At 35.5% G+C, this 26,387-nt stretch overlaps 2 protein-coding genes across 19 annotated transcripts; both read right to left on the bottom strand.

The window, feature by feature from the left end:
* Positions 1 to 235: 235 nt before the first annotated feature.
* LOC142170755 (dual specificity protein phosphatase PHS1-like) lies at positions 236 to 14,668 on the bottom strand. Of its 18 annotated transcripts, none has more exons than XM_075233230.1 (15): positions 14,078 to 14,668; positions 12,444 to 12,737; positions 12,263 to 12,334; positions 12,121 to 12,183; positions 11,836 to 11,925; positions 7,413 to 8,075; positions 5,152 to 5,731; positions 4,546 to 4,680; positions 4,112 to 4,197; positions 3,331 to 3,522; positions 2,747 to 3,108; positions 2,302 to 2,448; positions 1,984 to 2,211; positions 1,227 to 1,384; positions 236 to 449 (listed from the first exon to the last, which is right to left on the bottom strand). In XM_075233230.1, the coding sequence occupies exons 11-15, from the start codon at positions 2,867 to 2,869 to the stop codon at positions 314 to 316; spliced, it is 792 nt and encodes a 263-aa protein (XP_075089331.1). In that variant the 5' UTR covers positions 2,870 to 3,108; positions 3,331 to 3,522; positions 4,112 to 4,197; positions 4,546 to 4,680; positions 5,152 to 5,731; positions 7,413 to 8,075; positions 11,836 to 11,925; positions 12,121 to 12,183; positions 12,263 to 12,334; positions 12,444 to 12,737; positions 14,078 to 14,668; the 3' UTR covers positions 236 to 313. The 18 variants fall into 18 exon arrangements, with proteins under 18 accessions (XP_075089331.1, XP_075089334.1, XP_075089330.1 ...); XM_075233233.1 differs by having other exon boundaries at positions 3,331 to 4,197; positions 5,152 to 5,180; positions 5,505 to 5,731; XM_075233229.1 differs by having other exon boundaries at positions 4,090 to 4,197; positions 4,546 to 5,731.
* Positions 9,225 to 10,735, bottom strand: LOC142170362 (uncharacterized). Its single transcript, XM_075232259.1, has 2 exons — positions 10,054 to 10,735; positions 9,225 to 9,760 (listed from the first exon to the last, which is right to left on the bottom strand). The coding sequence occupies exons 1-2, from the start codon at positions 10,733 to 10,735 to the stop codon at positions 9,225 to 9,227; spliced, it is 1,218 nt and encodes a 405-aa protein (XP_075088360.1).
* Positions 14,669 to 26,387: the final 11,719 nt, after the last annotated feature.

The raw sequence follows: 26,387 nt of genomic DNA, 5'->3' as shown, positions 1-26,387 counted from the left end.
CATCATTAGGCAAATTTTATTTTGCCATTAATTCATTTTCTTATGCAAAAAAAATAATATATATGTCATAACTTTATCTTGGATTCGTTTTCGTCTCATTCTTTCTTACTTTCTTTGCCTTTTTTCTGTTTAAGTCAACTTATATAAAAAAATATAATTTCTATATTTCAACTCAACCTTTTACTGTGCTTTGAAATAATAGGGAGACGTTAACACTTGGAAAGCATCAAAATTATGAAGGCAATCCAACTTTTGCCATAACAAAATATATACACAAAGAACTCTCTCTCTCTCTCTCTCTCTCTCTCTCTCTCTATATATATATATATATATATATATATATATATATATATATATATATATATATATATATATAATATACTACTCCCTCCGATCCACAATAAATGATAATTTTATCTTTGGCACATCCATTAAGGAAATACAAACTCCTGGAGAAAAAAAGATGTATTCATTAAATTAACCTTAATTAATTATTACCTTGACACATTGAAATATGTAAATAAGAGCAAATTTTGAAAAAATAAAACTAATTCCTTTTAATTATGTGATAAATGATCACTAATTATTCGAGTAATTATGGAGGGCCAAAAGGAATGCAACACTAGTCTATATGTGGAATGCATGTGACAGTTCTTTAAAAAAAGAGTGGTCACTAATTATTCGAGTAATTATGGAGGGCCAAAAGGAATGCAACACTAGTCTATATGTGGAATGCATGTGACAGTTCTTTAAAAAAAAAGAGTGGTGCTTTTAACCCGAAAACTCGAGAAAAACCGAAATTGAAAAATTCGAATTTTATTAATTTGGTCTTTAAATTTTATAACCCGATACAATTAGTTTTGTTTGATAATTGCAAAACCCGAATCAACCCGACTTATGTACACTCCTACTCAGAATTTATTTTCAACTTTTCATTTCCAAAACACGGCAACTTTATTGAACATATCACTTACAATTATTTACTACTTCATAAGTCTGGACAGTTTGGAATGATAGTAACGCAAAGTTAGCTCGACATTATTTTCTCTGGCTTTATAGATTAAATCATACTTCATGCAATCTTAAATATTACTAGATGGGATTGGCCCGGTTGGATTACAGTATATTTCATTTCGACAAATAATTAAAAATTAAGCTGAAACCAAAACATGTGTAAGAAAACGTAAGTCAATGCATAAACCATTCATTAAATCTTTTGCACTTACTTCCTGAGCATTAAATAAGCAAGAACTACTGTAGCACTCCTGCTTCTCCCTTCAAAACAATGAACCAGAACCTTCCCGCCGTTTTCTTCAACAAGATCGATAAAATCATGAGCTTCGTTAAAGAGTTCACTGATATTAGAATCTTTTTCATCACATATCTGCCCATACAAGAAAAGTATCACCACACATGCAACCTCTGTTAGTATACAACAAATACAAGAGTTGAAGAGCTTCTAAGTGTGTTTAAGAGTTGTTTACAATAACAACTATTACTAATACTTTTCCTCAATCCCAAGCAAGTCGAGTAGATATTTTAAAAAATAAACAACAGATTACTTAGTTGCTAACTTGGAAACATCAGTAAGAAACTTCTTCAAATTTGTAGCTTGTACACTCTAACAGGTTTGAAAACTACTTCCTCCTGAGTCAAAGATCAAAGGTTTTAGGATAATTATTTCATAGTATGCAAAGACTATACAAATCACCTAAGTTAATTTTTAGGATACTCAACCAAAAAAGTTATACAGAATGGAAGATGGGATGCATCTTGTGAAGAGAAACAGGTGTCATCTCAGTAGCCACATGATGAAGACTCAAAATAAGTAGAATTCTAGCACTTTTACTGCTTTAGAAGACTTCAAGATAGAAGTAGTCAGAGATGCATCAAACAGAAGGGCCTATCATAAATTAAATGCCAGATTTTAGCCAGCATGAAAAATGTATATCAAACAAAATCAAGAAGGTTTTGAGGACTCACGGAAAAGTTCTTATATTCATATAAATCAGGAAATTGGGAGTCTGACTGCCCCGTTTCATTTGCACAGAGACATAAGATATGTGTGATCCCTAAATGTTGCAGTGTGTACACAGATCTAGCAGCAAGTGCGCCACCAATAAACAAGCTGGCTGAGATTGCAGATGGTTTGTCTGTATTTGCAGCATCAGAAATTAATGATATCCTCTCCAGAATGTGCTCAAGCCTGATCTATAAGTTGCAAAATTGAACATGAAAAGGATTACAGAAAGACAAATTACCATAGTGTCTCAAGGGACAAGCTGAGTAGGACATTAGTACCTTTAGCTCATAAGCATCAACCACATAATTACTATCACTTCCTTCAAAGAAACCTGAATTAAAATTATTTTCCTGGCATAGTTTAACTGCATCACTTTTAAGCATCTCATTCCATTGCTCCAACTCTTTATTTAGTTCTGCATCTACCTGAAAAGGAGAAGCAAATGCCTTTAATTGAGAAAAGGAACTTGCTCAAGACTTAGAATCTTCTTTTTCATAGAAAAAAGTCTCCAGGATATGGAAGAATTTTGTGTCAAGAGACAAATAAAATTCTAAAAACATTACTGAAATACTTTTAATGATACCCAGCAACTAAAGTAGATTTTTTTGCAAAGAGATAAATACTTTCTTGTTGGAGTAAATTTCCAACGCACATCGCAAACCTTAGCAAACTTGTGAAAGTCACGGAGTTTTGAGGTCAAACGGAGACTACGAAGTGGCTCACCACTGCCCTTACAGAGCTTTCCTTGCCAGCTATCACGTGAACTTGGAGAAACGGTAGAATCCAAGCTGTCTCTGCATCCTGAAGATGATGGCCTAGTAGCTGTTCTCTGACATTCTGATTCATTTAAATCCAAATAATTATCATTTGGTGTGCGTTCTTTACTTGGTGTTGAGGGGCAATGCCCCGCAACGCCAGCAGATTGTGAAGGTGACTCAGGAATTACCAAGTCTTCTTTCTCAAGATCGCCAGCAGAAGCTCGGTTGATAATATTAAGAATATAAAATTTAATTGGGTGGCTATGCAGTCAAAGCCTCAACAGAAGAACTGGAAAGTCCCACCAAGACTCTTTCTCAACATCACCACTATTTTGTTTGTAGATATAAATCCAACCATTGCACATTGGTTTCAGAATACAGACCCGGGAAAAAAAATACAAGAGCACCAGTTAGACGTTAAAAAAGTTTACACCTTTTGGATCAAAAAATGGAAGACAACGAATTTGTTTTTTACAGAATGGCAATTAAAATTCAACGAATTGAAATAGCATTCCCTCTAATCTTAATCTCTCAGTAAAGAACAATTACCTCATAGAACAACAATGTTATTGTAGCAAAGGGCAAGAGTTAGTATGCCAGGGAATACGTTTGTCCGTAGCAACTGAAAGATCTTGGCCACACCATCATTTTCCAGGAAACAAGATAGCTTCCAAGAATAAAGGAGAGATGATCATAGAGCAATTTTTTTTCAAATGCAATCAACATTAAAAACCGGTAGACCTGTATAAATATTATACATTGCGTGATAAGACTCAGAATGGACCAATTATATCAAAAGAGACATGTAGACAACATATTGAGCCACAGCAACAGGAACTGAATGATAAGGAAACCGGGATCAGCAAAAGAATCAAAAACAGATGATTTATCACTTTCCATCCAGCCAATTATCAGTTCATATAGCAACAAACTTGAAATGAGCAGTTTGAACAACTTCGACTTAACATAATAAATGGAAAGGTAGCTTAAATCCAGTAAGTGATGGAAGTGCATAAAATGCTTCTTTATAAAAATTCGAAGTTGGAATACATAGTTTGAAAACTTTAAGAACATCAATCTTTGAATGGGTATAAAGATATACCCTGAAAATACTAATCGTTCTGTAAAGGCATTCAAGAAATCTTTTGTTTCTTCTAGCAGTTGTACCCATTCATAGCAATGTAAAAGAAAGATAACGACTATGATATTAAACAGACATGGGAAAAGTAAATACAATAGTTGTTACATCTATTCACTTTAAACCTAAATTCCTGCAAAACAGAGACAAAAATGAGCTAAAGAAAATACCTGAACAAATTTAAGCACATACCGAAAGATTTCAACCAAAAGAAGTTGTGTCATTGGGATTTTTTTGTTGTTGAAGGTCAGTGGAAGAGGCAAACACGATAAAACGAACTGAAATCACATGAATTTTTTGTTAGTAAGCTTAGTCAGAAACACATCGAACAGCGTAAGAGAAAGAAAAATCAAATGCGTAGACGTATGTGTTGAAACATTATGCGGAATCACCATTTTACATACACTTTCATAACTAAGAGAAATACAATTATAAGTTTAAGTTACTTCTTTGACATATGAGCACGCAGAGTTAAAAAAAAATATCAAAGACGTACTGTACATTTTTCTAACTCCTCTGGAATATTTAGCACTTGGCTATGAGTTATTGGTTTATCTATTAAATCAGGAAAACCATCGTAGTAAAAGTAACATAGTTTCACCAATTCGATGAAAGTCATAGAATACCTGAGTTTGAAGCTTCATGTGTCCATCTCGACTTACTATCTCTCTCTGTTCCCAAGAACCAACAGCAAAATCATCATCACCAAACTCAGATACTGAAGATCAATTTGCAGTCGAGTCTTCCTTTGCCTTGTGCCACTGCAAGACAATATCAAAATTTACTTATCTCCAGAATAATCACAGTGACGTCACAAGAATGAACAGAGTGTCAAAGTATTAAGCTTCAGGCATCAATGAACAAGTGAATAACTGTTGTATAATGAATGACACATTAAAAGATTTTGCAGATAACAAAATGGCAAATTGGTACTTACAAAAAAATAATGAAATGGGCAATAGCAATATATTAGATAATTTAAGACAGTGTCGAGCATCAACGTTGACTCATTAGATGTATAAGGTAAGAAAATTACTATCTAAGTAATAGGTTTTGAATACTAAATACTCTAATTTATTTGAAACAACATTGTAGTTTGTGGTGACCAGATATACTAAAGTGTTCTTCATGAATCAGTGCACATAAATTTTAAAAGAAAGAATTGAGTTGTTCTTCTTTAGCTGGTCTTCATTCTCCGTAAAGCACATAGTACCAATAGTAATAGAAGGTACCTCTACATGAAATCAGAAGAAGTATTGCCCTGCAATAGTCATGCATAGACTTGAGTTCAAGCCCAGAAGGAATGAGCCATATATTAGAGAATAATCCTCATAAAAAAAAAAAAGTAGTAAGAACTATAAAATTGGAACAAAGAGAATAGCAAATGCATGAAAGTAACATAGAAGTGTTAAGAATGATCTAAAATTTTAATTTTTCCATTAGAACTCATAACTTTTGATCTTATAAATTAATTATCAGAACTTAATTCAGCAACCTCTACACTTTCATAAGTATTTAGATTTTCTAACATCTTAGCCTCTTGAAACATATAAAGTGATTGGAGTCAACACACTCATTCAACAACCTTTAAACTTTCATGAGCATTTAGATTTCTTAACATCTTAGCTTTGGCAGTTTTCAGGGGAAAAAAAGGCACAGAAGACCACGGCAGAGAGTGTAAAACAACTGCAGCAACAAACTTGTGCCTAGTCCAATTCCTCCGTCTACTCTGCTAATAAAAGCAACCTTTAAATGTGTCATATATGCTATCATTGTTATACTCTTCAATGCAACTGGATAGGATTTACCTAACTGTAAGATACAAAAGAAAATAATGCAGTTAGCTATGAAAATTTGTTTGGCAACTAAGCAACTTTATTTTAGCAGAGAAGAATAAATTCACAAAGAGTAGAATTGAAGCAACAAATTAAACTAACTTCTAATAAACAGAAAAACCCTCCTCCTTTGTCCGGGCTTGGGACCGGCTGTGTCACAATATAACTTGAACACAGGCGAGTTAAAAACGTGAATTTTTTATTGAGATAAGGGTCAGCTAGGTTATCTTCATAGAGTTTAATAAAAATAGCAAAAATATGTACTAAGCTTTGCAATTTTGCATTTGTTAATATCAATATTTTGATAATGTGAACATTTTGGTCTATATACTGTGCATAAAAATAACTATATGAGAACAGTAAAAGTTTAGCAATGATTTACAAGTATACAAGCTAACTCTTATTTAGTGGATACCAAATTGCAGAGAAATTATTTCAAGCTCCAGGAGAATTATTGAAATAAACAATAAGTACAACAATTACCAAAGAACATTATAAGTTGTTTCCCCTTTTTCTAAGAATTAGTGAATGATCACCAGCAGTCAGCAAGACGAATATATGGCTACCCAAGAAACATAAACAAGAGAGCTACAAACTTATAGAAGAGCTTTTTGAATGATTTCATCATATAACATATATATATGTAGACTGGTCATCATCATTATCTGTTGTAGGTGGTCGGATTAATATTTTTATACAGCTTGAACTCTTTGCTCTTGATAAAGCAACATATAGTTGTCCATGAGAAAATACTAGCTCGCGCAAATAGATTCCAACATAATCTAATGTTTGTCCTTGCGCTTTATTTATCGTCATAGCGAAACACAAGCGTAATGGAAATTGTGTTCTTTTAAATGGGATAGGCAACTTCTCATCGTCTGATGATAACAATGGTATTCTCGGAATAAATACATGTGTATTCTTAAAATCACCACTCGCAATTTTAGCGCTTATAACACGACTCTTAAAATCACAGCATATGAGTCGTGTACCGTTACACAAACCTTCACAAGGATTTAAGTTCCATAGCAACATAACAGGACAATTTTCTTTCAAGGTTAATTTGTAAGGAGGTAAACCTGGGTTCAATGAGTAAAAAATCTTCAAACTGACTCTGATCAGTCGGTTCAACAGTTTCATCAGTTGCAACAAATGTCCTAGCATCTTTAGGAATTTTTTTTTTCAGCAATCCGCTAGGCAAGCGCCTAGGGCTATTTTTTTTTTATTAATTAAAAAAAAAAAGAACAGAAAATACAACAATTAGGAACAGTACAAATAAGGGGGACAATAGCACCGGTATTGTTACCTATATGCCTTGGCTATATAATCACTCCTCTGCGCCTCACATTGCGTTATGATGGCAGCCTCATGTAGAGGATTCATGGTGTAGCTGCCGGCAAAGTCTCACGAGGGCATATAATCTCATAGCCGTGTGGATATTTTTCCAAAGGCATAGGACCAAGGCAACTCAAACCGGGCTAAACCTTACCTTACTAATCCTATTGAGGCAATGAAAAGGCCTCACCTACTAGCACGCATGTAAAAAATAAGAACCGGAGAGTACCAAATATTCAATGATCATCACAGAGTTTATAACATACTCTGTGATGATATTACAAATGAGAATACTAATAAAGTGGTATAATAGAATGACGTACCAATTTGGTTCATGTCCCTTCTTTTCCAAACATGTAAAATCTTCAATTTGCAGTTCTTTGTTGTTTTCCTCAACCGTGTTCAAAAAGTATTCAAAAATCATCATTTCTTTTTTGAACGGTTGGACCTCGTTGAGGTAGTTGGGGCAGCCTTCTTTTGTTTGGCAACTCTCATTGGAGGTCGCCTAACATTTAAAAAATCACTGACCTTGTCGTCCCAACTATTTTTCCTTGTATGTGCCTTTTTTATTTTTCCACTATGCATAGGTGATAGGTCACCTTTTCTTGATGCCTCTGTCCAGCATTGATTTAAGATATCATCTTCCTCCCCTTCTTCATATATATATCTCTACCTACCAAAATTGGATTTGGCATGTGTTGAGAAACACCTTGAGTCATCAATGTATTTCCAGCTTGTGCAGGAACCATATTTGCCGTACTTTGTTGTTGTTTTTGTGATTTGTTCCTGCTCACATTCCCACGACCAGTGCGAGAGACTGTATGACTTAAAGAACGTAGAGGAGCAGTACTTACAATTGCATCCAGTAGTTGTCTCTCCTCAACCGAAATAATTGGAGTAGTTGTTGTGAGTTGCTGCTGCCCAGAATTTGGTTTTGTTGCTGCTGTGCGATCACCAGTATGCATACTAGAACTTGGGCTATAAGCCTATCATTTAATTCATCAACAAAGTCATTTTTGGTCGTCAAAATAACACGAGAAGTTAAAAAAACAGAATCATGAAAAGAAGTATGCAAATCAGGATATATTATTTTGAATAAGAGATCCAACGACTCTTTTTCAGTAATATAAGGAACAATGAAAGACCTCGAAATTTTTATTTTATCATCAATATTTGTCTTTTCTTTTTCGTTTCCAATTCGCATCAAATATTCACAAAAAGAAGGATCGGTTTTTGCACGCATATTCTCTGATAGTCATAATTTTTCAAGATGATTCCATATTTCAGAGTTGAGTATGCTTTCCCGAATAAAGTCTTCCTTTTTACCACTTCGAACAACTGGAAGGGTTTGTCTAAAATCTCCTCCAAAAACAACAACTTTTCCACCGAAAAGCATATTTGTGTCCATAAGATCTTTCAGAAGAGAGTCTAATGCTTCAATCATGTTCTTTTTGCCATCGATACTTCATCCCACACAATTAATTTTGCATCCCGAATCAAACATGCAAGTGAACTTTGCTTGTTGATATTGCAAGAGAACTTTTCATCGACATTATAATTTAAAACGTGAATGAGCCGTCCGTCCTTCCGGAAGGATCGAAGCTGCACGCTAGAGGTTGTTGTTGCTAAAGCTACAAATCCTTTTGATCTCACAGTTGCTAACAACGCACAGTATAAGGATGTCTTACCACTTCCTCCAGGACCATCAATAAAAAAGGCTCCTGAATTGTTGCCAAATACTCTATCAAGAATTGCATCATATGCCTTTTTTGTTCAATATTTAATTTTCTATGTAACAATAAATCTTCATCACTAACAATGATGTTTCTTTCGAAATATACTTCTTTCGCTTCATTTGTCATTTTTGAAGATCTGATAGTCTCTAAAACAAAGTTGAACTCGTTAATATCACACCCCATAGAATGTAGCATATAATTAATGTGATTTAGGACAACAAGGTGAATATCTTTTGCGGCTATATTTGCTAGAATTTTAAAATCTTTGGACATTGAATCTTCAAATTGTTTCCAAAGTTCTGCTGGATTAGCTAGGGCTGCAATATACTAATATTGTAGCAAATAAACGTCTTAAACTATAAGGCATTTGGTAACAAGCAGCCTCCGACATACAATCAATCAAGCTATTATCACAATACAACAGTCCTCTTTTTCTGCAGATTCTCTAAATGTGTCACAGCATATCCCATTTACTGTCAGAAGATCTTCGTATGATTTTGGTCCTCTCACATTCATTAGTAGTAATCTAAGGTAATATCTTTCTCCTTCTGTTGGATGGCACGTTACAACTCGCCCAATAACATTACCTCGTTGTCGTCGAGTCCACATTTTGTACGTAGATGACCATACGAAATATTGTGGGAAATCTTTATACAATAACTTCAACTGTTTAGCATCTTTATTTGTTTCATTCATCAAGAAGAATTCTGTCAACATCGTCTTCTTAATCATAGGATTTTTCACAATACTGTCTATTGTGTCAGTTTTTTTAAAAGAAACAAATTGCAGTCCATCAAGATGTAATTGGAGGTGATAAACACTTGGAGTCATTTCACTGATAGGAAAGGCAAATAGGCGCCACATAGCTTCGGGCGGCGATACCCATCTAGCAGATTGATATTCTTTTATCTCATCTATTTCTATATTTGTGTTATCTTCACATAGACCAAATGAAATTTTATCATGTCCTTTACAGATATATTTGTATATATATTTCACAACTTTAATATCTGAGCAAACTTCGACATTTATATGACAATTATATTTGCACAACAGATAAAGATTGTAAGGAACAACCCAGGAGTTGTCAAGAAATTGCTCTCTTACTTTCACAGATTTGCCAGTGTTTCGTCTTCTATAAATTAGGTATGAGTCCTTTCCTTTTCTCGTATCATCGGCAAAACTCTTTGGATACTTAAATTTGCATTCTTTTTTTTTTTGTTCATACAAGAATTTGTAGGATTCAAATAACCACAATGCCCATGCATCATATGTTTAATAACAAGTTTATGTAAGCAAGAGTTTGCATCAGGATCAGGTAGCTCAGCAGAGACAAACTTGTCATAAGCTTCAGGTGTCACTAATTTATAGTCATCAGTAAGTATGATAAGAAAATGAGCATGTGGAAGACCTCGTTTTTGAAATTCTATAGTGTACATAAAAGCTGCAACTTTTCCAAATATGTTTCTTTTTAAAATATCTGTTTTCATCTTTTCTACCTTCGCTCTAAATACTCGACTAACTAAATCGGGCCTATTTTGAGTTTCGTCTGTTGCGAGCAAATGCTCTTTTGTTTCTGGCCAAGCGGGATTGCATGTCATGGTCAGAAATATATCAGGCTTTCCAAAGTATTGCACTAACGCAATAGCATCTATATAACGCTGACGCATATCTCTCGGGCCACCTGTAAAACTTGTCGGTAGAAAGTTCTTTTTTCCTATCTTAGAAGCTTCTCTTTCACCAAGTCGTAGGATATCAAGAATTTCTTGTAGTACATCAATCCGAAATAAATCTTGGTTAAATGAGGCAAAATCTAACCTTTGAGTTTCTACTTTTATGAACTCATCAACAGAGTATTGTAGAAACAATCTGCCAGAATGTAAAACTCCGTTCTCTTCATTATTTCTCATCTGAAGTTTTTAACAATAATATTCACGACAAGAAACAGTATCCCTTTTTCGTTTTCCCTTTTCCAGAACTTAAGCTTCCATATCAAGTAGCCCATCAATTGAACACATATTAGATAAAGTTGGAAGTTGTTCTTTTTCGCAGTAAGCTCTCTTTTTTCTCAATTTATTCCCAGGTTGTGCAACCTTTTGAATACCAGAATGCCATCCGTTTTGACCGTAAGGTAGTAAAAGTGGATATTGCAAAGGGTCATAACAACCGTAATAGTAATTTACCATCTGACTCTTGTTACTTTGAGTATAAATTCGAATATGGGGTCCAGAAGTATTATAATTTGTTTCTTGTTCTAGCCATAACGCCGCTACGTCTGACACAGTTGGTAGGTTATATATTCGTTGATCTAAGCGAGAACTACTCCTCAATGCAATATAAAAGTTTGATAATTCTGGAATATGTATTAGAGATTTCAAGAAAATACAGTAGGGATTTATCTTCAGTGTATCCATTAACTTCTCAACAACTGATTGTCTAAGTATACCTGAGTAAGTCATTCGATTCAACATTTTAGTATTATCATCATAAAAATACAGTTGTAAATTTCTTGGTTGTCGATTTGATGGAATTAAATCATTTATGAAGTGATACATTTGTCCTTGTACTCCAAATGTGTAAATACCATGATTTCTTTTCGCTAGCACCTTGTCATAGTTCACTCCAAGTGAAGTAAACGCAAACATGTTATTGTACATTCTAAGGTAAGTACGAAAGTGCTCAGGTTCTTCAGTATTGGCTAAATAGAGATTCAATAGTTCAGCAAGCATTTCATGTGATGTCAACTTAACCGAACCGTTGCTACAACAAAATCCTGGAGGTTCATACTCAAATTTTTTGGCACCACAGTACTGGCAATTCGAAACCTTTTTTAGAACAACATAGTCACATTGTTGCTCTTTAGTAGCCAAGCATACCTTTCTGGTCCGGTTATTAGCTGAATACGTCAAAGTATCATTATGGTAGACATTAATGTAACATGAGGTATGCGTAGACACGCATGGTTTAATATGTCATTGCCAACAAAGTATAATATAAAGGCTAAGTTTACCTGTTTCACGAATGGTAGGAGCATCACATATACTCTTCCTTTTTTCCAAATTGCTCCTCAATTTAGGCACATGAGCTTCAAGGCTGGCAGCTGGCAAACAAAATTGTCAAGATGTTTAAAAGCGTATAATGAAGCCTGAGTAGGTACAAAACTGATCAGGAAAAAGCACAAAGTATTTATGTATTTTTTTAGCTTATAGACACATTTAAGATAAATAACATATAATATTATTCCTGTGAAAAGAGTAAAAATGAACGTCTTTATAAGATAAAAATTGAGGAAAACCTTTATTTTTAACAGCCGACGGCTCTGCATCGTGTCCCTCGCAAGGTACACCAGATGTCGAACCTAATGTACAAAAAATTGTAATTAATATATTAAAATACAATAAATATAAAGTGAAACAATATACTTTCTTGTTACTTACCAAGTTCAAACACAGACAAATAGTCTTCTTTGTTAGAATCAATTACTGCCCCGTCAAATGCAGATATATCAACTAATATAGGAAGCAAAACATGTTTACCATTAGAAAATTTAATGTAACCAGTACCATCAAAGCAACACATATTTTCATGTAAGAACTATACCTTCTTTTCATTTCGTACCTTTGTTACCAACAGAAGATGGTTCGTTTATCGTGAGAGTTCTTTGCTTACGCAAGTTAGCCCCAGCTTGGAACAATGACTCTTCTTCAGTGTAATCAATCAGTACGTGTTGTTTTTTTATTCAAGCTCTTTTAATCGTCGCTGTGATAGAAGCGACTCTTTTTTATCAACTGGTAACTGTTTATACATGTCACGTCTCCTAAGCTTGACTTTAGAGATTGTTTCTGCTGAGTACCGTCACTTCTTTTTTGGTGGGCAGCTAGTTGACGCTTTGGTTTTATTGTCTGTCGACATCTGCAATTTCAACAATTTAAATAAAACTACCTCCAGCTAGGTAACTAATCTTTCAGAAGAAACCCAGGATAAGTCATCATACTACCTCCAAGCATTGATAGTCAAGGTTAAGAAAACAAAATCAAGACTTACTTTGAATCATTTTATTGTTATGAAACTTCATGATCCTTATTTCGTATTCAGTAGTCTCTAAAAACTACTAATCTTGCCCATTTAAATTCTATTTCATATTATTTTGCCAATTAGTTTTCGAAAAGCTGAAAATTTGCAGGTATTTGTATTTTTTTTATCATATCAAGGAAATTCCAGCCTATTTGGAATATACAGAATTTTTTCTATGTTGGCATACTTACTCTGTAACTAAGTAGAGAAAAGATATTACAAATATTACAACATGATAGACACAACAGGGAGATATGATTACTTATTTCCTACCGGAGAATAAAGGATAATGTTCTGTTACACAATTCACCAACTCAGTAACTTCATATTGAATTTAAGACAATGAAATATGCGTTGTATTGAAGAGGCAATGTATGCCCTTTGACAAATGCATTTCAACTTAGATTTTGGATCAATATACTTATATGGCCCTTCATTGGTATGTCTGATGAAAGTTTCTACGTAGGCTAGTGTTTGATTGGTATTTCCATTGTTTGCTTCTGGTTTAAAATTTAACTTTATCACTTGGCCAAGAGGTTCTTGCTACTGTAGCAACAAATATCATGCTAACAATTTTTTTGGATACATCAATGAAGTTCTTAGAGGATATTATACACACCTAAAGAAGCAAAAGGTAGAAGCTAGTTTGATCGGGTCAAGTTTTCTCAATTTATTTAATGATGGCTAATATTAAAGATGATATTTTTTTGGCTCACGACATTGATATTGACAGAGGCAGAAAAACAAACAGCTTGTGGGCGTCGGTAAAGTACTCACTCGACACAAACAAAGAGACACGCAGTCATTCAAGAAGAATCTTATCATACTGTGATGCTTACCTTTCGATCCCGCGATACCCAAAGTTTTACCTTCGGACGCAGCTATTTTGTAGCAAAATAAAATAAATAGTTTCTTTGGAAATCTATCCCACACTCTTTTGCAATTTCAGTGATGATATGAGTTTTATTAGAAGTGTACCAATTCAATCTGTACAAGATGTAATCAAATTTGACCATAACACATTCAGGAACCCAAAGAAAGATCCTTCAGTGGTCTATTCAAGAACCAACAGAACCACAAACAATTTCTACTATACAGATATATGCTCAGTAAAAACCGACTAAACAGGAAGCAAAGCAAACAGAAAAAGGGCACTGCAATATTACAGAAACACTCACCAGAAATATTGATATTCACAGAAGAGAATCCCGGAGAGAAATCGAGAATTGTTGGAGAAGAAGTACAGCGGGGAAAGACGATAGAGAGCAGAGAAAACTACGATTGGAGAAGAAGCGCAGTAGGGAAAGACGATGGAACAGAGTAAAGTAAGATGAAATCTGGTGATTAACGCTTGAAATATGATGCAAAATACACAAAGGCAACATCTGTAGCGGTGAGTGCCAGGTGGGATAGGTTAAATTGACCTTAGAATCTATATTCTAATCAGCATTAAGTGACATTGATAAGGGTCATAATAGACAATTCAATATACAGCTGGACTAAAATAACCAAATAGCCCTTGATCGGCAAGCAGGGATGTCGACGGTCTCCTGCTTGCTTTAGGGCTCTTCTATATAGTACTAGTGACGATTAGCCCGGGCACAACCGTAAAGTTTTCGTATGTCCTCTATGATTATTTGAAGCAACAGATTCAAATGAAGTTGCAAGGGGCAATTTAGAGCTAAAGTATCGATTTCCTTAGCAAATATGCTTGCTACCTCATTTTCGCAGAAGTATAATTGTAATGCCAAAAGTGATAACCCTTCAGTAGTACTCAAAAAATAAAATATGTTGCTCTGACAGAAAGTAGGAAGTTATACTGATCTCAACAGTGGTCAATAGTAATGCAAACAGAAGCAGGAATAGGATCTATCGATTGACAAGCATCTAAACTAAAATCCTTATAACTTGTTACAAAGTGGTGCACTTATCCACTTTATGTCCATTTTTTTCCAACTGAGAGGCCAATGTACGTTATCTGCATTCCACGTGCTAGAAAACACAAAGTTGATAAACTCCATACTCTTGACTTAACTGTACATAGAACAGATATAACAATAGGTAAATTGTCCAGCACAATTAGAACGTGTAGAAATGTAGATTAGAATATTTAGCAATCAGAATAACTAATTAAGATATTATGTTTCTCATAGGATGAAAAGGCTAAACTTGGTAGGTTGACAACTTCAGATTAACAACAATCCTACATGAAACGAACACATTGGCATTTTTTACTAAAAACCCAAATGAGACCGTTTGATCTCCCTATGTTCACATAACTTACAAGGAAAAATTTTAGAACCTCATATAAGCAATTTAGAAACTTTCATTGCAATCTAAAAAGAAAGAAAAAAATTAACTTTAAGCAGACATAACATTCCAAGCAAATCTGAACATTCAATCATGAAGTTGCTGGTTTGAAACAATCAAGCGACCTTTCTATTTGTTAGGATATTTTAGGCAAATCCGTGTACACCGCCATGACAGAACTAAACAAAGGTTAACGATTTTCTAAAAGATTCAATATGCTAATCTTGCTGGAACAGAAGTGTAGAATCTAATGGCTGAAACAACTAAAAGAGACATTCCTGAAATGATGAACTGTGAAAAAGAAATAAAATATAACGGAAAACAAAAGGAAAAATAGAACATGATCTGGTGCAATTTACTGAAATAGAAGTCAGATATATATCTACTTGTTTAAGAATAGGTAATGCGAAAGATACACATTACAAGCTTTATTATGTTCGTATGACACCATTAAGTTTTAAGTAATTGAATTACTACGAAGAATGAAACTAACCTGAATGAAATGTAGTCTGACTGGTTAGCAAATGTGATAATACGCTTTGTATCAAGCTTGGTTACTGGAAAGGAATGCTTTAGGATGTCAGTTGTCTTACCACGAAGCTGCATGATAAAAATACTCCTGGTTAATATAGAACATTATATAAGATGTTGCACTAAATATACAAAGACAACTTTGAAGACATCAATCTTTGAATGGGTAGTAAAGATATACCATAAAAATACTAATTGTTCTGTAAGGGCATTCATGAATTCTTTTGTTTCTTCTAGCAGTAGTACCCATTCATAGCAACGTAAAAAAAAAAGACAATGATTATCATATTAAACAGACATTGGAAAAGTAAATATACTAATTGCTACATCTATTCTTTTTAAACCTAAATTCCCACAAAACAGCGACAAAATGAGCTGAAGAACATACCTGAACAAATTTAAGCGCATGCCGTAAGATTTCAACCATAAGAAGTTCTGTCATTGGGATTTTTTTGTTGTTGAAGGTCAGTGGAGGAGGCAAACACGATAAAACGAACTGAAATCACATGAATTTTTGGTTAATAAGCTAAGTAAAAAGAAAAAGGTCTACAAATAACTATAAATTGGGATTGCCATTGTCAACTCGCATATACTTGTTCTTGATATAGACGGAATGACAGCTCACTGATGCACTTCATAAAATTTGAAGCTATAACTGTTCCTGATGGTGAGTTAGTATTTGTTAAGGTTTCCATAGTCATTTTCAGCTGCAACGTATACTAAAGCTCTTCAATTTCAATTCTCCGTTCTCCTATTGCTATCAGAAAAGTGGTGATCTACAAGAGGAAAACAGAGAAGATCAAAAATCAAGAATAAGCCTGTAAGAAAGAAAAAAATAGATAAGAGTAAAATTAATGAAAGAATATAAGTTTCTATTAGAAAGGCAAAGAAGGTTAAGCGTCGGACGTGATGGATCTTTCTCTTGCCACTATTGACATAGTTGTTTTGAGCCCTAAGAGAAGAGCATTGATACATTGTCGTTGACTACCAGGTAATAGGTAATCAGGTTGTTACAACTAGCTCCTTTTTTCAAATCTGAGTACATGAACACTTTAGCCTTTGTTATCCAACTTTCACTTGCTTGTGGCAGAGTTTCAACCTGCCTTCCACCGAATATAAAAAACCTTAGAGCTCACAAGCTCGTCTATCTGGTAGTTAAGTTGTCTCATGGCCCTTAAAAGTATATTGCATAGAGTGTGTAGCAGCATCTCATAATTGAGTAGGCATATTAAACAAAGGCAGCTTAATATAACTGCAATCTGAAGGTGGAGCATTTAGTAATAGCATATTAGAAAATATTGAACAGATATCCATATCGTGAACGTAGCGGTGTGAGAATTTTTTTAAACTCATATACTTACCTTCTGCAATTATCAGCAGGAGAATGTTTGAAAATTTTAAGAAACTTAAATTTGTTGTTTATTGGGTAATAACACATGAATATTAAGTTCCACCCACTTCAATGGGGGTTTTGTATTTTTTGTATTAGCTCTACAACATCAGCAAGAACATTTGTGCAAGCAACATAGACAATGCACTCTCTAGTATCAGAACTATAGCTTTTTTCTTTTAATAAGTGTCACACCTCCTTTTTCGCCCGCGCCGCCCGCAAAGGGGCGCGGAAGGGAGTTTTTTCCAATTAAGGGACAATCGAAACGGGATTTATTTATTTATTTCAGAGTCGCCACTTGGGAGATTTATGGTGTCCCAAGTCACCGGTTGAATCCCGAATCGAGGAAAATATTGACTCTGTTTAACAGTCTGCGCACCAGAAATCCGGATAAAGAATTCTGTTAACTCGGGAGAAGGTGTTAGGTATTCCCGAGTTCCGTGGTTCTAGCACGGTCGCTCAACTGTCATATTCGGCTTGATTATCTGATATAATACATGTTGAACATATGTGCGAATTTTAACTTTTAACCGTTTTTATCATTATTATTATTTTTATCGAGAATTGCAACATCATGAAAATATATCTCGAACCACGTCACATCAATGTACCCGTGGTTATCGACATATTTCGACTCTGTTGAGATTTGGATTTGGGTCACATAAATGTGCACCCGAGTTTAAGAAAATAAATTGCTAAAGGCGCGCCTGAAGCGACTAGTGTATCATTATTTTGGGCTAAGGCCGTGAAATTTGCTAAACGACCGATTCCGAAGTCTATACAATTATTAACCATTTATTGAGGGCCCCGCAACTTATGCGTTTTATTGGGTGAGGCTCATCTCATTTATTTTAACAGGATAATCCTAAAGTGCCTACATTTTTTCTATTAAATTTGTCTCTAAAAATGAAAGAGAAAAGGTCCTAATTTATTTACATGCTTACGAGTTGTTATAGTTGGGTTCCGAATATGATTCGAAAAATATGAAAATGATGCAAGCAGGGCAGTCCATTGCCAATGCGGGCCCAGACCCAACGTGTATGGTACAAAACTGGACCCGGGCCATCTCATTCACATATTACTACCTAGTTACATTATACTAGGCATGCTCACAGTTTGTCAAATTAAAAAAAAACTTGGCAATCTAATTTTAATCCTAGACCATTTACATGCTGAAATTAACCAATAGCATTTAGCTAAACAATATTCCTACAAGTTCCGAAACGGTCTATTCGTTTAATGAACTAACTGTTGAATGTTTAAGAATAGTCTAAATCAGCTAACATGCTTTTTGAGACATGATAATCATCCAACAATAACGAATTAACTAGACAGAGTTACTACCCATTTATTTATTTTTTAGGCAATACATAGGTAGTTCGTCCGCTAAGCTACCGTCAGATGTTCCACTATATATATTAAACAACTACATGATTCTGATTAGAGTAAGCTAAATAATGTATATATATACAAATAAAATTCAGAATATAATTAAGATAAATTCAGAACTTCAACTCTTCATTTCATATTCATGCTTCATGTTTCAGTTTACAGTAACCAGCGTGTCATTGTGTACCTGATATTGGAAGCAAAAGAAAAGGAAGATCAGCAGAAATGCAGTAGCATACAACAACAGCAACACCCAACAACCAGTAACAACCAGCAACGAGAAACCAGTGACAGATTTTAAAATCAAAAAAAAATCCAGCAAACCAGTGAAGTAGTGGCAAACAACCAACCAAACTCAAGGAACAAATCAAACGAAAATCCAGAAACACCAACAACAATCAACGGGCATAAACAAAGTGAATCTTTTTTAGATTGAAAGACCAGTTAATGTTTAACCCTTAAATTCTGACCCCTCTGTATATCCAGTGTATGCAGATTGTATATCAGGTGTATACTACTCTCTCTTTCGAATCTCCTTCGAAATGTTTTCTCAATATTCATCCAATCCCTTATCCCCTTTCAATATTTTTCGGAATCCTCTCTCTATTTTTCGGAAGTCTCTTTTTTTTTCTCAATATCCAGCCCATTTTATTTGTGTCCAGCTCCTCTATTTATAGCCAAACTCTCCTTATTTAAATTAAATCCCACTATCTTCCACACATCCCCCTTTTTAATCTCATTACCTAATGTGTTGTCCCCCACTACATTAAACAAATATATTAGTTTCCACTAACATATATCTTTTCTTTATTTAATTCCATTATTCTCCACTACCGCATGCTTTGTCCCCCACTATATTAAACAATGTATTAATTCCCCACCATTATGTCTTGTCCCCCACTACGTATTATTTTAATATTATTGAATACTTAGTGGACAGAGCACTCCTATTAAATAATTGTTCAAATTTTCAATTCCAAGAATACCCCTCTGAAATTACTGAAATTACCATTTTACCCCTGAAAATACTGCAATTGACCATTCTACCCTCATCAGCTATAACCAATTCACCTAATTAATTCTAACCAAAATATAGCAGCTATAACTAATTCCTAATCAAATTTCATCAACAAATAATCAACTTCTGCATAATAAACTTGCCAAATTAACAACATTCATGAATTACTAACAGAGTCAGATTCATATCAACAAACTTAACAGGACAAACAAGTAGATTTAAATCACTAAACTCAACATCAGTTGAACTCAAACTAAATCGAAAAACATCATAACAAAGATGAATGATTCAAACTAAATCAAAAACTAAAGACCAACACATAAACACTCACATTAAATCACTTACCCCTAAACCAAATTATTCTACCAAATTAACTTAATTATCTCTGAATAATAATTACCACACCTAATTAAATACCAAATTAAAATAAAATTTAAAAAATTCGAAATTAAACAATAAAAATGCAAAATACATTTTTCTTTTGTGATTTTTTCGATTTTGTAAAGCAGATAAATTACTAACTGATTTAAAAATAAAAAAATTAAATCCTAGATGCAAATACAACATATTTTTTGTATTTTCAAGATTATGTAAAGATAAAAAATAAGGTACTATTTTTGTATATTTTTATTTAAATTTATGAAAGATACGTAACCTAAAATATTTTTTGTAATCTTTCATTTTTATGACGAAAATAAAGTAAAGAAGTCAAAAATAGTTGAAATAGCTATATGAGGCCTACATTAAATATTTACATGCTCAAATATAAAAATCTTGGGTAAGGTCAAAAATCACATGTCTACAGCTGCCCCTCTTTTCAGTCAAAGAACGACTAGACATGTTTTTTGACCTGACCCTTTTATTGAGGAGACAAAAAAGCAAAGAGGAAGGAGAATGTGACCGAGCCCTGGTATCTGAGCTGCCTACATATCCTTGACTATAAAGGAATCAGGTCACATGTAGTTTAGAAAGTTTCGGTAGCTGGGACTACCATGAAGCTGCTGTTTTACTGTTACTGCTGTTGTGCTGCTGATACTGCCTACTGACCTCCTTATTATACCATGACAAAAAATGAAGAAGCTAGACTAAGCTATAATCTATGCTTTACAAAGATTTATTTCCAAACTTGATCTTGTGACTGATGTTGCCTTGTTGCTTTGTGCTTTCTCCGCTGTTTCTTTACTTCTGGCTCGACTTGTGGTCTTCCTTCTGATTTCTGTTGGGGATTTTTGTTGTAACCCTCCGCTTTACTGACTTCAAACTTCAATGTATTCCTCTGTTATATGGGCGGGCTCCCAACTTCAAAACTTGAAAAATGTAAAGACTCAAATGTATTCCCTGCTCTCCAGGCGGGCTCCTGACTGCTAAACTTGAACTGCTTCTCCCTGTTCTCCAAGCGGGTACCTGATTGCTAGACTTGAAATGTATTCCTTGCTCTCCAGGCGGGCTCCTGACTGCTAACTTGAAATGTATTCCCTGCTCTTCAGGCGGGCTCCTGAATTCAACCAAAATAGACAAAAACAAAGGAAATTGTTCTGCCCCAGTTTGGGTATCTGGGAACATATGTAAGTGTAAAACGAATCACATTACCAAATATCAATAAGAACTTGAAAACTAAAACTTGAATTGTACTCCCTTGTTCTCCAGGCGAATTCCTGACTGCTGAACTTGAATGTATTCCCTGCTCTCCAGGTGGGCTCCTGACTGCTAACTTGAACTGTTACTCCTTATTCTCCAGGTGGACGCCTGATTGCCAAAACTTGAATTGTATTCCCTTGCTCTCCAGGTGGGTGCCTGATTGCTAAAACTTGAATTGTATTCCCTTGCTCTCCAGGTGGGCGCCTGATTGCTGAAAATTGACTTGCTTCTCCCTGTTCTCCAAGCGGGTCCCTGATTTCAACAAAAATAGACAAAACAAAGAAAATTTTCTGCCCCAGTTTGGTAGCTGGGCGCATATGTGAGTGTTAAACTGAATCATATTACCAAATATTACTAAGAATTTGAAAGCTATGTCCCATTATCCAGGGGGTCCGGACAACTCTTAACTAAACGACAATTTTAAATCTAAGCTATATCTTTTAAAGGTATGACTTCCGCTAAATCTTGTTATCTAAGAGGGTCTTAAACTACTCCCCATTATCCAGGAGGGTCCTGACAACTCTTAACTAAACGACAATTTTAAATCTAAGTTGTATCTTTCTAAAGGTGTTACTTCCGCTAAATCTTGTTATCTAAAAGGGTCGGTCTTAAACTATTCCCCATTATCCAGGAGGGTCCTGACAACTCTTAATTAAATGACAATTTTAAAGCTGAATTATATCTACTGAAGGTATGTCTTATGCTAAATCTTGTTATCCAAGCCAGTTTTAAACTACGTCCCATTATCCAGGAGGGTCCTGACAATCAAAAATCAAGTCTTATATTAAGAGTGACAATTTTACGGCTAAACTATATTACCCTACAACAGAGCTTATGCTAAATCTTGTTATCTAATGGAGATCTTAAAGCTAGGCCCATTATTCAGGAGGGTCCTGAAAACTCCTAATTGAATCCTATCTTAAACATGCAATCTTTGAAACCAACTTATATTCCTTTGGGGTACATTTATGCTAGATTTTTCTATTTATGATTGTTTCGTTTTTTTTAAACTAGGTCCGATTTTCTAGGAGGGTCCTGACAACTCCTAGCTGAATTCTATCTACAGAAAAAAAATTGAAACCAACTTATATTCTTTTGGGGTACATTTATGCTAGATGTTACTACTCATGATTGTTTTGAATTTTAAACTAAGTCCCATTTTCCAGGAGGGTCCTGAAAATTTCAAATTAAATCTCACCTTAAGAGTGACAACTTCAAAGCTAAATCATATTTCCTAAAGGTAAAACTTATGCTAAATCTTATTTTCTATTAAGGTCTTAGAACTAAATCCCATTGTCCAGGAGGGTCCTGAACACTTAAAACTAAATTCCATTATCCAGGAGGGTCCTGAAAATTAAAAATCAAACCTGTTTGGTGACTGCCTTTCTCCACGGAGGTTTCTCCGAAACAAACGAACTTTTCCTGCCCCTGTTTTAATCAAAGAAAAATCTTGTTAGTTTAAAATGTGGTGGTTGGTTTGTGGCCTTAACTTTGAGGGCGGTTGCTCCTTCACTTCTCATGATAATCGATTTCCACTCGAAGACCTTGCTTGTTCCTTGACTAATCACTTTCTTTGTCATCCTTACCACAGAAAGTACCTCTTCCATTCAGACCCAATACCTTCTATATGTTGCATTGCTCATGAACTGACATCTACCAAACCTTTGTGTTTCACATGATCCCCACGGTATATTGATTATTACCAACTTCAATGCGCATGTTGTTCTTTCCTGATTTAAATCACTAGCCTTGGTCTTGAGGTCTATTGCTCCATCACTTGCCATGATAGCTTTGATTTCTGCATGGAAGATCTTGCTTGTCACTGGTTTACCAACTTTTTTGTCCCTTGTATTTCACATGGATCCCAATGCATGTTGATTGTTACCAACTCAGTTTGTATGTTGTTCTTACTTGACTTAAACCACTGGCCTTGGCTTTGAAGTCTATTGCTCCCTCAATTACCATGATAACTTTGATTTCTGCATGGAAGACCTCGCTTGCCACTGGTTAACCACTTTTTGTGAATCTTATCACAGAAAATACCCTTAATCTATTCACCTAACACCCTCCATCTGTTGCATTGTCCATGAATTGATATGTACCAAACCTTTGTATTTCATAAGGATCCCAAAGCATGTTGATTATTACCAGCTCAATGCGCTTGTTGTTCTTTTCTGACTTATGACATTTCGATGTGTTAGCCAGACCCCGTTTTGTGCAATTGGACAGCCGGTGGCAAATTTTGAAGTCATTTCTCACTTATTTTGACCCAACAGACTCAGGAAGAGGAAGTAAATAAGACAAGAGGAACAGAGTAAAGGACAAAGGAAAGAGATGATTCCTAACAAGAAAATTACAAAGTAGAAACCTATTAGATGTGGATACCAACTCTAATGACCATGACAGGCACCTGTGGCCTATTCTGTTGAGCAAGTCTAATGTTCAACTCCTGTTATACCCCTAAACCGTGAAACTGGGCTTCAATGCTCTGGTTATCCAATCCGATTCACAGTCCTTATTCGACTTGTAATGCCCGAAGGGTTTTCACTATCAAGCCTCTCTCATTTTGTTCTTTCTCTCAACTTACTGTCGCCTTACGGTGCCCGCGAGGGTTTTCACCAATAAGACTCTCTCATTTTTATTTCTCTCAGCTCCCGTCGCCTTACGTTGCCCGTGAAGGTTTTCTCCTCTAAGACTCTCATTTTATTTCTCTGCTTGGACCAGAGTACTGCCCCTGATATGATTCACCTCTACTCGCTTGACTTGGCATCTCTCGAAAACTGGTCGGAAGGTCTTTCTTTGGACCGTAATGTGGGATTTGGATGGGGTTAGGAAGAAAGGATATCAAAGACTCAAAACAATTTGAATGGGTTCAAAATTACAACTTTCGGAATCAGATTTCCTACCACAACCACCACTTCTGCCCCAGTTTCTTTGCTTGGGGACTTTTGGATTTTTATTTTGATGAGACCGAACCGTGAGGCTGCCTACGTAACCTTAAAAGGAATCAGGTCAAACGTAGTTCATGTCATAGGAATTGCTCTGTTGTTGTGATTTTTCTTTTCTCTTTTCTTTCTTCCTTTTTCTTTTTTTTGTTGTTTTGTTGTTTTTTCTTTCTTCTTTTTTTTTTCTTTTTCTTCTTTTCTCCTCTTTTTTGTTTATTCAATTTTCATTTTTCTTCTCTCCCTTTTCATTCTATTCTTTTCTCTTTTTCCTTTACTTATCTTTCACGCTTGTGTTTCTGATCTTTGCTACTGATTCCGAAAGAGGGGTATGAAAGAAAATAAATGAGGCTCAAAGGGGTAACGAAGGATAAGGTGTTTAGATAGAAAAACAAAATGCCTTCGTCATTCCAATCTTCAAAACATGCCAAGTACAAACAACACAATTAAACAAACCAAGGAAAACAATCGTAACATCTTTTGATTGTACCAGACTTGATAACCATATCTACACATTCGCCTTCTACATCTGTTAAATATAAAGCACCATTGGACAACACTCTCACCCTCATTACCACGAACGACTCCTGTCAATTTGGGCAAACTTGCCTTTAGCTTCAACCCGATACGACATGATGCATTTTAGTAGGGTTTTCTTTACGTTCTACCTGCCCCAGTTTCACACAATTCGGGCTGGAAGTGATCTCAAAATGCCTTTACTTATTTCCCTCAAATGTCCCTATCATCTTCAAAATTGTTCCATTGCTTCATAACTAAACTGACTTTAAGACCAGGCCTAGAATTTTGCATGCATGTCATGTCACTAGAAACGGCATTAGGCAAAAGACAAAATGAAAGGATAGAAAAGAACTAAACAAAGAAAACGACTGGAAATATCACGATAATGTCGCCTGCATCAATAAGCTTCTGAATCGCATTCTTCAGATTCCAACACTTCTCTATGTCATGCCCCGGGGCATCTGAGCAATATGCGCACCTTTGAGAAAAATCAAACTTCTTTGACAGGGGGTTCGACATTTTTATCTGGATCGGCTTCAACATGTCCAATTGCTTCAACTTTTGGAACAAACTGGCGTATGACACTCCTAATGGGGTAAAAGCCTTTTCGTTTTTCAGCAACCTCTCATTCTTAAATGCTTGATTGGGCTGGAAACCTGATCTAGGGGGTTTTTGATAGGCTCGTGGGGGTGGATAGGCATTTTGTGGAGCTGGGTACTGGGAGAGTGATGTACGACTTTGGGAGTTCTGTGGAGAGAAGTGGCATTGGGGAGGATCATCTGGTGCATAAGAATATCCACGGGGACGATGTCAAGGCTGGAAGTGTTGATCGGGAAAGCCCATTGGATCATCTTTTCTATTTCTCTTTCTTCCACCCAAGCTTACTGGGATGTTCTGAATATTTTTCGAACAACTCATGATTTTGCCTGACTTGATTCCCTCTTCTACTAGCTCCCCCATTTTTAACACATCATTGAAAGGTTTCCCCAGGGCCGGGATCAAACAACTGAAGTAGGTAGGTCCCTGGGCTTGTAGGAAAATCTCAACCATTTCTTCTTCACCAATCGGGGTATTGACTCGAGCATCCTGCTCCCTCCATCTGAGCCCAAACTCTCTAAAGCTTTCCTGCGGTTTCTTTCCCATCCTAGATAGGGAGGAGCGGTCTGGGGTAACACCTGATCTGTATTGAAAGCACCAAACAAAATCTTGAGCCATGTCACCCAATGTAGGCCACTTACCAACATCTTGACGAGCATGCCAGTCCAAAGCTGCCCCAGTCAGGCTCTCACTGAAGTACGCCATCAACAAATCATCTTTCTCGCCAACACTTCTCATTTTACTGCAATAATCCCTCAAATGGGCTACTGGATCTTCACACCCATCATACAAGTTAAACTTTGGCACTTTAAACCCCGCGGGCAGGCGAACGTCAGGGGACACAGACAATTCTTTGTAGGACATGCTGCACTGATCTTCCCTTCCTTGTTTGTTCTTCGAGGATTGTTCTATGCCTTTCAGCCTCCTGGGTATCCCCTCTTTCCTTTCTATTTCTGTGAACCTTTCATTTTCAACATGCAACTTATCCCGAGGGCTCTGTTTGTATGAGTTGGGAACTTTGTGGGCAACCTCTGAGGGGTAATATCGGGCATCGTGAGCTTTGAGTGGGTGCTCATTGTTGGGGATGGTGGAAAAGACAGGAGGGCAATTTTTAGGAAAGGTAATTGGAAGATGAGTGACGGAGCTACTAGGGT

This window comes from Nicotiana tabacum, chromosome 16 (assembly GCF_000715075.1).
Source record: "Nicotiana tabacum cultivar K326 chromosome 16, ASM71507v2, whole genome shotgun sequence".
NCBI lineage: Eukaryota > Viridiplantae > Streptophyta > Magnoliopsida > Solanales > Solanaceae > Nicotiana > Nicotiana tabacum.
Note: the sequence above shows the minus strand (reverse complement) of the source record. Positions and strands in the feature narration are given on the sequence as shown.

Bases quoted from the DNA above. Each gene is read 5' to 3' on its own strand.
- LOC142170362 (XM_075232259.1), bottom strand. From the start codon at position 10,735: ATGAGAAATAATGAAGAGAACGGAGTTTTACATTCTGGCAGATTGTTT. The intron at 9,761-10,053 runs GTATGAACAAAA...GTCTATGTGAAG, and splicing joins TTTGAATCCTACAAATTCTT to ATAACACAAATATAGAAATA.
- LOC142170755 (XM_075233231.1), bottom strand. From the start codon at position 2,869: ATGAATCAGAATGTCAGAGAACAGCTACTAGGCCATCATCTTCAGGAT. The intron at 2,212-2,301 runs GTACTAATGTCC...TGCAACTTATAG, and splicing joins TTGATGCTTATGAGCTAAAG to ATCAGGCTTGAGCACATTCT. The intron at 1,385-1,983 runs GTGAGTCCTCAA...TTGTATGGGCAG, and splicing joins ATGAATATAAGAACTTTTCC to ATATGTGATGAAAAAGATTC.